At 38.3% G+C, this 12,147-nt stretch overlaps 1 protein-coding gene across 4 annotated transcripts in view; it reads left to right on the top strand.

Moving 5' to 3' along the window:
• WDR37 (WD repeat domain 37) overlaps positions 1–12,147 on the top strand; it is an 87,510-nt gene that overhangs the window by 11,690 nt on the left and 63,673 nt on the right. For all 4 annotated transcript variants that reach the window (XM_036993717.2, XM_036993715.2, XM_036993716.2 and 1 more), the window contains 2 exons: positions 7,457–7,634; positions 11,606–11,702. In XM_036993717.2, the coding sequence (XP_036849612.1) occupies positions 7,497–7,634; positions 11,606–11,702 (235 nt within the window). In that variant the 5' untranslated portion in view covers positions 7,457–7,496. The remainder of the gene's footprint in view (positions 1–7,456; positions 7,635–11,605; positions 11,703–12,147) is intronic.

Here is a 12,147-nt window from a genome sequence, read left to right as displayed (position 1 = left end):
CAGAACTGATAAAAAAACAAGACCCATCAACATGTTGTCTACAAGAGACTCACTTCAAACCCAAAGACATACACAGACTAAAAGTGAAGGGATGGAAAAAGATATTTCATGCAAACAATAGGGAGATAAAAGCAGGTGTTGCAGTACTTAAATCAGACAAAATAGACTTCAAAACAGAAAGTAACAAGAGATAAAGAAGGACATTACAAAAAAAACCCAACAAAAGGATATAATCATTATAAATATCTATGCACCCAACACATACGTGAAACAAATACTAACAGAATTAAAAGAGGAAATTGAATGCAATGCATTCTTTTCAGGAGACTTCAACACACCACTCACTCCAAAGGACAGATCAACCAGACAGAAAATAAGTATGTACACAGAGAAACTAAACAACACATTAGAACAGTTGGACCTAACAGACATCTACAGAACTCTACACCCAAAAGAAGCAGGATATACATTTTTCTCAAGTGCACATGGAACATTTTCCAGAATAGACTACATACAAGGCCACAAAAAGAGCCTCAGTAAATTAAAAAAGATTCAGATTGTACCAACCAACTTCACAGATCACAAAGATATAAAACTAGAAATGAATTGTACAAAGAAAACAAAAAGGCTCACAAACACATGGAGGCTTAACAACATGCTGCTAAATAATCAATGGATCAATGACCAAATTAAAAGAGAGATGAAGCAATATATGGAGACAAATGATAACAGCACAAAGCCTGAACTTCTGTGGGATGCAGCAATAACAGTTCTAAGAGGAAAGTATATAGCAATCTAGGCCTATTTAAAGAAGGAAGAACAATCCCAAATGAATAGTCTAAAGTCACAATTACCGAGACTAGGGAGCCAAGATGGCGGCGTGAGTAGGACAGTGGGAATCTCCTCCCAAAAAAATATATTTTTGAAAATACAACAAATACAACTATCCCTAAAAGAGAGACCAGAAGACACAGGACAACAGCCAGACTACATTCACACCCACGAGAACCCAGCGTGTGAAGGGGGTAAGATAAAAGTCCTGGCCCAGTGGGACCTGAGCGCCCCTCACCCCAGCTCCCGGTGGGAGGAGAGGAGTCGGAGCAGGGAGGCACCCCTCGGACAAAGAAAAGCGAGTGCTTTTTGAAAGTCTTAAAGGGACAGGGACCCCACAGCTGGACGGAAGCATCCCGGAACACTTAGCCGAGCAGCTGGGAATCCCAGGGAACTCCAGGTGCACTAATCCCCTGGGCAACAGCTCTGAGACCCCCCACGGCAGTAAACAGCCAAACAGCACCCAGTCCATTCCCCCTCCAGAGCCCCACCATAGCAGAGCAGCAGCCTGAGGCTGGCCACACCCACAGCAAGGGAGCTTCCTCCACAGCAAGGGAGCTTCCTCCATAGCAGCTGAGCAAGATGCAGAGAACCAGTCTACACGCAATTGCCCAAAACAAGCTGCTAGGGGTCGCCGTTGTCCCAGTAAAGAAAGGCCAGGAGCAAGTGGAAAGAGTCTTGGCTCTCCCAGTTGACAGACGAGTCAACAACATACCACTGCATCTATCAACATGAAAAGGCAAAAAAATTTGATCCAGACAAGACTAACCCAGACATCTTCATCATCCCCTGAGAAGGAAACTGGGGAGATAGAGTTAACCAGTCTTCCTGAAAAAGAATTCAAAACAAAAGTCATAACCATGCTGATGGACTTGCAGAGAAATATGCAAGAACTAAGGAGGGAGAATACAGAAATAAAACAATCTCTGGAAGGACTTCAAAGCAGAATGGACGAGATGCAAGAGACCATTAATGGTCTAGAAATCAGAGAACAGGAACACAGAGAAACTGATGCAGAGAGAGATAAAAGGATCTCCAGGAATGAAAAAATATTAAGAGAACTGTGTGACCAATTGAAACGGAACAATATTCGCATCATAGGAGTACCAGAAGAAGAAGAGAGAGAAAAAGGGATAGAAAGTGTCTTTGAAGAAAAGATTGCTGAAAACTTCCCCAATCTAGGGGAGGAAATGGTCTCTCAGACCACAGAGGTACACAGAACTCCCATGACAAGGGACTCAGGGAGGGCAACACCAAGACACATAATAATTAAAATAGCAAAGATCAAAGACAAGGACAGAGTATTAAAGGCAGCCAGAGAGAAAAAAAAGTTCACCTACAAAGGAAAACCCATCAGGCTACCATCAGACTTCTCAACAGAAACCTTACAGGCCATAAGAGAATGGCATGATATATTTAATGCAATGAAACAGAAGGGCCTTGAACCAAGAATACTGTATCCAGCACGATTATCAATTAAATATGAAGGAGGGATTAAACAATTCCCAGACAAGCAAAAGTTGAGGGAATTTGCCTCCTACAAACCACCTATACAGGGCATCTTATAGGGACTGCTCTAGATGGGGGCACTCCTAAAAAGAGCACAGAACAAAACACCCAACATATGAAGAACGGAGGAGGAGGAGTAGGAAGGGAGAGAAAGAATCATCAGACAGTGTTTATAATAGCTCAATAAGCGAGTTAAGTTAGACAGTAAGATAGTAAAGAAGCTAACCTTGAACCTTTGGTAACCACAAACTTAAAGCCTGCAATGGCAATAAGTACATATCTTTCAATAATCACCTTAAATGTAAATGGACTGAATGCACCAATCAAAAGACACAGAGTAATAGAATGGATAAAAAAGCAAGACCCATCTATATGCTGCTTATAAGAGACTCACCTCAAACCCAAAGACATGCACAGATTAAAAGTCAAGGGAAGGAAAAAGATATTTCATGCAAACAACAGGGAGAAAAAAGCAGGTGTGGCAATACTAGTATCAGATAAAATAGACTTCAAAACAAAAAGTCATAAGAGATAAAGAAGGACATGATATAATGATAAAGGGCTCAGTCCAACAAGAGGATATAACCATTATAAATACAAATGCACCCAATACAGGAGCACCAACATATGTGAAAGAAATATTAACAGAATTAAAGGAGGAAATAGAATTCAATGCATTCATTTTGGGAGACTTCAACACACCACTCACTCCAAAAGACAGATCCACCAGACAGAAAATAAGTAAGGACACAGAGGCACTGAGCAACACACTAGAACAGATGGACCTAATAGACATCTACAGAACTCTACATCCAAAAGCAACAGGATACACATTCTTCTCAAGTGCACATGGAACATTCTCCAGAATAGACCACATACTAGGCTGCAAAAAGAGCCTCAGTAAATTCAAAAAGATTGAAAACCTACCAACCAATTTTTCAGACCAAAAAGGTATAAAACTAGAAATAAATTGTACAAAGGAAGCAAAAAGGCTCACAAACACATGGAGGCTTAGCAACATGCTCCTAAATAATCCATGGATCAATGACCAAATTAAAATGGTGATCTAGCATTGTTTGGAAACAAATGACAACAACGACACAAAGCCCTAACTTCTGTGGGACACAGTGAAAGCAGTCTTAAGAGGAAAGTATATAGCAATCCAGGCATATTTAAAGAAGGAAGAACAATCCCAAATGAATGGTCTAATGTCACAATTATCGAAATTGGAGAAAGAAGAACAAATGAGGCCTAAGGTCAGCAGAAGGAGGGACATAATAAAGATCAGAGAAGAAATAAATAAAATTGAGAAGACTAAAACAATAGCAAAAATCAATGAAACCAAGAGCTGGTTCTTCGAGAAAATAAACAAAATAGAGAAGCCTCTAGCCACACTTATTAAGAGAAAAAGAGAATCAACACAAATCAACAGAATCAGAAATGAGAACGGAATAATCATGACAGACTCCACAGAAATACAAAGAATTATTAAAGACTACTATGAAAACCTATATGCCAACAAGCTGGAAAACCTAGAAGAAATGGACAACTTCCTAGAAAAATACAACCTCCCAAGACTGACCATGGAAGAAACACAAAAGTTAAACAAACCAATTACAAGCAAAGAAATTGAAACAATAATCAAAAAACTTCCGAACAACAAAACCCTGGGGCCGGATGGATTTCCCTCGGAATTTTATCAGATACACAGAGAAGACATGATACCCATTCTCCTTAAAGTGTTCCAAAAAATAGAAGAGGAGGGAATACTCCCAAACTCATTCTATGAAGCCAACATCACCCTAATATCAAAACCAGGCAAAGACCCCACCAAAAAAGAAAATTACAGACCAATATCCCTGATGAATGTAGATGCAAAAATACTCAATAAAATATTAGCAAACAGAATTCAACAGTATATCAAAAGAATCATACACCATGACCAAGTGGGATTCATCTCAGGGATGCAAGGATGGTACAACATTCGAAAATCCATCAACATCATCCACCACATCAACGAAAAGAAAGACAAAAACCACACGATCATCTCCATAGATGCTGAAAAAGCATTTGACAAAATTCAGCATCCATTCATGATAAAAACTCTCAGCAAAATGGGAATAGAGGGCACATTCCTCAACATAATAAAGGCCATATATGATAAACCCATAGCCAACATTATACTGAACAGCGAGAAGATGAAAGCATTTTCTCTAAGATCAGGAACTAGACAGGGATGCCCACTCTCCCCACTGTTATTTAACATAGTACTGGAGGTCCTAGCCACGGCAATCAGACAAAACAAAGAAATACAAGGAATCCAGATTGGTAAAGAAGAAGTTAAACTGTCACTATTTGCAGATGATATGATATTGTACATAAAAAACCCTAAAGACTCCACTCCAAAACTACTAGAAATAACATCGGGAATTCAGGAAAGTTGCAGGATACAAAATTAACACACAGAAATCTGTGGCTTTCCTATACACTAACAATGAACCAATAGAGAAATCAGGAAAACAATTCCATTCACAATTGCATCAAAAAGAATAAAATACCTAAGAATAAACCTAACCAAAGAAGTGAAGGACCTATACCCTGAAAACTACAAGTCACTCTTAATAGAAATTAAAGGGGACACTAACAAATGGAAACTCATCCTATGCTCATGGCTAGGAAGTATTAATATCGTCAAAATGGCCATCCTGCCAAAAGCAATATACAGATTTGATGCAATCCCTTTCAAATTACCAGCAACATTCTTCAATGAACTGGAGCAAATAATTCAAAAATTCATATGGAAACACCAAAGACCCCGAATAGCCAAAGCAATCCTGAAAAAGAAGAATAAAGTAGGGGGGATCTCACTCCTCAACTTCAAGCTCTACTACAAAGCCATAGTAATCAAGACAATTTGGTACTGGCACAAGAACAGAGCCACAGACCAGTGGAACAGATTAGAGACTCCAGAAATTAACCCCAACATATATGGTCAATTAATATTTGATAAAGGAGCCATGGACATACAATGGCAAAATGACAGTCTCTTCAACAGATGGTGCTGGCAAAACTGGACAGCTACATGTAGGAGAATGAAACTCGACCATTGTCTAACCCCATATACAAAGGTAAACTCAAAATGGATCAAAGACCTAAATGTAAGTCATGAAACCATTAAACTCTTGGAAAAAAACATAGGCAAAAACCTCTTAGACATAAACATGAGTGACCTCTTCTTGAACATATCTCCCCGGGCGAGGAAAACAACAGCAAAAACGAACAAATGGGACTATATTAAGCTGAAAAGCTTCCGTACACTAAAAGACCATCAATAGAACAAAAAGGAACCCTACAGTATGGGATAATATATTCATAAATGACAGATCCGATAAAGGCTTGACGTCCAGAATATATAAAGAGCTCACACACCTCAACAAACAAAAAGCAAATAATCCAATTAAAAAATGGTCAGAGGAGCTGAATAAACAGTTCTCCAAAGAAGAAATTCAGATGGCCAACAGACACATGAAAAGATGCTCCACATCGCTTGTCATCAGAGAAATGCAAATTAAAACTACAATGAGATATCACCTCACACCAGTAAGGATGGCTACCATCGAAAAGACAAACAACAACAAATGTTGGCGAGGTTGTGGAGAAAGGGGAACCCTCCTACACTGCTGGTGGGAATGTAAATTAGTTCAACCATTGTGGAAAGCAATATGGAGTTTCCTCCAAATGCTCAAAATAGAAATACCATTTGACCCAGGAATTCCACTTCTAGGAATTTACCCTAGGAATGCAGCACTCCAGTTTGAAAAAGACAGATGCACCCCTATGTTTATCGCAGCAGTATTTATAACAGCCAACATATGGAAGCAACGTAAGTGTCCATCCGTAGATGAATGGATAAAGAAGATGTGGTACATATACATAATGGAATATTATTAAGCCATAAGAAAAAAAACAAATCCTACTATTTGCAACAGCATAGATGGAGGTAGAGGGTATTACACTCAGTGAAATAATCCATTCGGAGAAAGACAAGTACTAAATGATTTCCCTCATTCTTGGAGTATAAGAACGAAGCAAAACTGAAGGAACAAAACAGCAGAAGACTTACTCCAGGAGAGGACTAGGGGTTACCAAAGGGAAGGGGTGAGGGAGGGTGGGTGAAGGGCATTGTGAAGGGTCCCGGGGAAAACAGTGTAGCACAAAGGAGACAAGCTGTGACTCCGTGGCATCTTGCTACTCTGATGGACAGGGACTGTGGTGTGGTGGGGTTGGAGGCTTGATAATATGGGTGAATGTAGTGACCACGATGTTGCTCATGTGAAACCTTCATAAGAATGTATATCAATGATATCTTAATGAAAAAAATTATTTGAGTAGCTAGCAGTGGTACGATTATATTGGGAGGAGGAAATGATAATAGCAGGAAATGATTAGGTGATGTTCAGAATGGATATACGAAATGTTTATGTTATGTAGATATTTGGATGATTTCGAGGTCTTATGAGCACTTGAAATGTGACTAGTTCCCATTGAGACATGCTGTGAATATGAAATACACATTGAAGGTTGCAGAGGAAGCACACAGCTGTGAAATTAGTGTTTATTATGTTGACTAAAATGATATAATTTATGACATATTTGGGTTAAATAAATCATTAAAAGTAATTTCAGCTGTTTTTACTTCATTTCATGTGGCTAGCGGAAAAATTACAGTTACATGTGTAGCTTGAATTGTATTTCTCTTGACAGCATTGCTCTAGAATCTATAGTCTAGAACATGCAGTTTGAGTCGGGGCCCTCTGAGGAGTAGACTGAGCCTAGGGAAAGTTGTTTAAGGCAGAGCTGTTCTTTATTTTAAGCCCTTTGCTATTTTATTTTCAAAATAATGAGATTTGAAGAAAAAAATTACCTCTTTAGCAAAGGCTGAGGTCTCTACCTTAAAGCATATTAATTTGTAACGTTCTAAATTACATAGTAAATGTTAACTGTTTCCTTACAAATAGAAAGTTTGGAATTAAAAGTAATAATTGTCCACTATTTTACCTTCATTTCAGTTTGGCGTATCAGAAGTAAAGTACTTGTTTCTCTTGCTTTTGTTCAGGTTATTGTTGGAGTGACCAGGACATCACCTTCTAGAAGTAATGCCCACAGAAAGCGGGAGTTGTTCAACTGCTCGCCAAGCAAAACAGAAACGCAAATCTCATAGCCTTTCTATAAGAAGAACCAACAGCTCAGAGCAGGAGAGGACAGGCCTGCCAAGAGAGATGTTAGAAGGACAAGTAAGTTAGTGCTGATGCTGTTTGTAATGTTCCAGAAAGAGCCAAATATATACAGTTCTCCAAATATATATATATACAGAGAAAAAGTATGGGTTACCAAAAACACAAAACAACCCCCACCCTCACCCATTGTAACCATTTACAACTACTGTCAAATACAAGCTTACACAGACTAGATTAATGTTTTTGCAGTACTTAATAATAAAAAAGTGGGTGTTTTTATTTTCTGTACAGGTGATTTGGCAGTGTAGCTTTCGGTTTTCTGTTTCTGATAGTCCCAAGAAAAGAATTGGTATAGTTATAATGATCTTTTTCTGTTCTTTGGTGAGTTTTTGGAACCAGATCTTTCATTAACTTTTTTGGCTTTACCCTGTATCTGCTGTAGTGAGAGTGTCATCTGCTGTTTAGTATATTACAAGTCTTTCTGATCATTTGCTATTTCCTTTGATTAAATGAACTAATATTTTATTGATAAAGGCAAATTTTGCTTATACTTTTTCTAATTCCTTTATGATGATGAAACTTAGATTTAAAAAATATTACAAAGCATAAATAAAGTATATGTTACAGTAAAATAAGAGTTATACATAAGTATATGTATATCTTTCATATAAATTTATAACCATTCCTTCACAATTAGAACTAATTCATTGGCCATATGTTGTAGGAAAGTAAGGTTTAAATCTGAGAAATTGGCTCATTTGAATGTTGGATCTTGTTAGAACTATGCTCGAGACTTGATCTCTTTGGTCTCTAGGCTGTAAGTTTTAGGAGGGCAGCAGCATGCAGTCAGAACTTAGCTGGTTGCTGCCATGTAGTGAAAACTCAGAATCCTATTATTTTCTCCTAAGTGGATAAATAAGCAAAGAAGTACCTGATTCTGCTTTCTAAAAGAAATGATTACATTTTAACTTAATATTTGAAACAAAACCATTAAGGAGCCTTCAAAATGGCTTTGGTATTCTTAGTGCATTAGTGAATTTTGATAGCTGAAACAAAATACTACTGATGGGAAGCTTTTAAACATCAAAAATTAATTCTCCCATAGTCATGGAGGTAGAAGATTGGGAGATCCAGGTGTGGGCAGGGCTGGTTTCTCCTGAGCCTCCCTCCTGTGATGCTATCTCCTCTTGAGTCCTCACTTGGTTGTCCCTGTGTATGTCTGTATGTGTCTGTGTCCTGATCTCCTCCTCTTGAAGAATCCCAGTCAAATGGTATCAGGGACCACCCCATGACCTCATGATACATCCTTTTTAAAGACTCCATCTACAAATACAATCTGAGGTTCTGGGGGTAGGACTTCAGTGCTTCAGTTTGGGGGACACAAGCCAGCCCACAACACTTAGGAAAATGAACATTTCAACTAGAGCTGTGCAGGGGAACTTTGGTGATGGTGGAAAGTTCTAGATCTTTACCATCAGATATGAGTGCCATAAGATACATATGGCTAGTGTGACTGAGGAATTTTAAAAATTTTAATTAACTTACATTTTTTTTTTGGTATCATTAATCTACAATTACATGAGTAACATTATGTTTACTAGACTCCCCCCATCACCAATAATTAACTTACATTTAAATTTAAGTAGTCAAATGTTGCTATGGCTACTGCTTTGGACAGTGCGAGTAACATTTTAAGATACATTTTTAAAATTAGATTTGCTTATATTTCTAACACAATCTGGTTTGCTAGCATCTTTTAGTGATAACTTCCCTATGAGGTAAGTGTGTTTTTCTCTTGGCCTTCTGAGTGCCTGTTTTCTATTGCGATGTAGAACAAACAGGTCCTTGCATTCAGGGTCGCCCTTTGTGAAGTTCTGTAAGCTGAGCTGCCTAGCTGCTGAAGCTCCTGGGCCATCCTGTTGGTGTCTCCAGCATTCTCTATGGTGCTTCTTTGATGAGCACATTTTCCTGGAGTGACTGGTATAGGATGCTTTCCTTGGTTAAGCTGTGATGGTGTTTGTTGTAAGCAGTTGGCATGGTAGGTATGGGTGGACCAGAGATGAATGCAAACAGATGGCCAATTCTGAGGAATTTGAGTTGAACAGGAGGTCATCACTTCCTAGACAAGGTTACAGTAAATCCTCTTCCAGTTGTTGGGGAGCGGTGTCAAAGACCGTGAACATCTGTGTGATCAAGCTCTTATGGTAATTTTATGTATTAGATTCATAAATCTGAGTATTTTAGCAAGCAGTGCTTAGTGCAGGATGAGACGTCTGTGGTTGCAGAGGACTGACAAATCTGCAGGCACGAAGCACTGATTGTAGCCTGGGAGGATGCTTCCTTCATCCATGTACGCATGGCTGTGGTAAAATGCAAATTCATTTGAAAGCTTTCCTGAATCATAGTAGGTTTTCTGCAGTGAGTTTCTGAAGTGATATCAAAAGCTCAGGGTCTGCAGCTGTGGTTATCTGGCCTGGCCCATCTACCCTCAATGGGAGGTTCTCAGCTCCTGACTGTCTTTAATTTATCAGGTGAAGTTACCCTGACCATGCAGTACATTAGGATGCATTTGCTGCTCAAGGAAACAGAACACTTAGACATTGAATGATAGGGTCTTAAAACATCATGTATGTAGGGGAGTAGAAATTGATTCATTTAAGAGGACATTTGGCCTTGTAGGAGTCCGACCGTCTTCTCACCACGTCTTGTGAAAGGAGGCCTTGCCGGAGGAGGAGTGGGAAGAGTGTGGCAAAGGCTACAGGCGGGTGGACAGTGTGTTACATGTTGATTGTGATGGCTCACACTTTTCATTGTTATTTTAAGTTTTCATTCTTTTTCATTGGTATTTTAGAAGGATGTTGAGGGACGCTGTGTTACCCATTCTACCAGATTGTTTTTAAACCAGTGGCTTCACATATTTTTAAGTAGTTTGAAATATACTTGAGCATTCTGTGATTATTTCAGAACATATTGTTGAAGTGCTTATATCATTAGAGATCATTTTACCTAAAGTTTCTGTCTTCCTAAGAGAATCTGAGAATTTAATAAACATTGTATATCTTTTTTTAAAATTTGTGACTCATTAAACATCAAAAAGTTTATGCTGCATATAAATTTGAAAAGTCACTTAGAAAATTACACTGATGACAGTTAAATATTGAAGACTTATTTTATAAAATGAGAATTTTGTTTGAAAATACTTTTTAAATGCTGGGAGCAGGGCATACACAAAATGTTATATAGGCACAGCCCTCAGGAGATTAGAGCGCAGACTGTGTCTGGAAGTAAGTACTGTGAACAGAGCTGGTGCCTAGGACACCACTCACTAGGTTGACTATATCTAAAAATTTAGCTGAGATGTTGCTTCTCTGCATTGACTCTGTGAGCTTTAGAAAAGGGGACTGCAGGTGTGCAGAGCATGTGCAGAGGCATGTAGGCTTCAAGAGCATGGTACACCTGGGAACTCATATGTTAATATTTTACTTTAGCATGTATGCTTTTGCGGGTGAAATTTCTCATTTTTCCCTCTCTACAATGATCTTTTTAGGTATTAAGTAGAGTTATAGGAAATACCCAGTTTATTTTACTTGAAACACAGTGGACATGAGAACACTATTATAAAGGCACATCTTCTATTAATATATAGCTTATTAAAATTAACTTACACCATATGATAGAACTTAAAGGCTGTTTATAATATAATTTCATCTATGGTAATTGCCTGTCTTCTCTACAAATTAGAATTTTTCAGTAAGGTAGGCCTGTTTCCTCCCTTATAAAAGGAAAACTTAGGTCGTTTTGAAGAAATGCTTGTTTTTGAATCCCGTATTATCCTGGGTAGCCATTTATGCAATCTGATTTTAGTAAATATGATATTAAGTTATTAAAGCACTTTATATATAAGAAATAAAGTATTTAAATATATAACCGTTTAAGATAAATGATAAATCACTTTATAAAAAGTGTATTGTTACTTCATATCAGAGTTTCTTATTCACTCATTAATTTTAAATCTTCCTTTTCTGCAGGATTCTAAACTGCCTTCCTCCGTTCGCAGTACACTTCTGGAACTGTTCGGTCAAATAGAAAGAGAATTTGAAAACCTTTATATTGAAAATTTAGAATGTGAGTATTTTCTGTCTTTATAAACTCTTATAGCTTTTCACTTATCCATGGAAATCTTTTGAGAGTCAGATTTGCAGGTGGATATTCACCACTATAGCCATATTCTATTCTGCTTTAGCCACAAACATAGTGGTTTAGAATAACACACATTTATTACCTGATAGCTCTGCCGTCAGAAGTCCCTTATGGCTCTCACCAGACTAATATCAAGATGTTGTCAGATCTGTCTCCTGTCTGTTTGGATTGTGGCAGATACCAGTTCTTGCAGGGTGAGGACAGAGGTCCTCACCTTCTTGCTGGCCTTCTTGATGTCTCGAGCTTACTGTGTTTCTTGGCTCAAAACCCTTCTTCCCTCCTCCATCTTCAAAGCCATCAGTAGCAACTGTAGTCCTGGTGTGTTTCTGACCCTCTCCTAAGAATATCTGGGAAGGATGGGCTGTTGTGG

Source organism: Manis javanica, chromosome 2 (assembly GCF_040802235.1).
Source record: "Manis javanica isolate MJ-LG chromosome 2, MJ_LKY, whole genome shotgun sequence".
In the NCBI taxonomy this organism is placed as follows: domain Eukaryota; kingdom Metazoa; phylum Chordata; class Mammalia; order Pholidota; family Manidae; genus Manis; species Manis javanica.
This window is presented reverse-complemented; position numbering and strand designations above follow the sequence as displayed.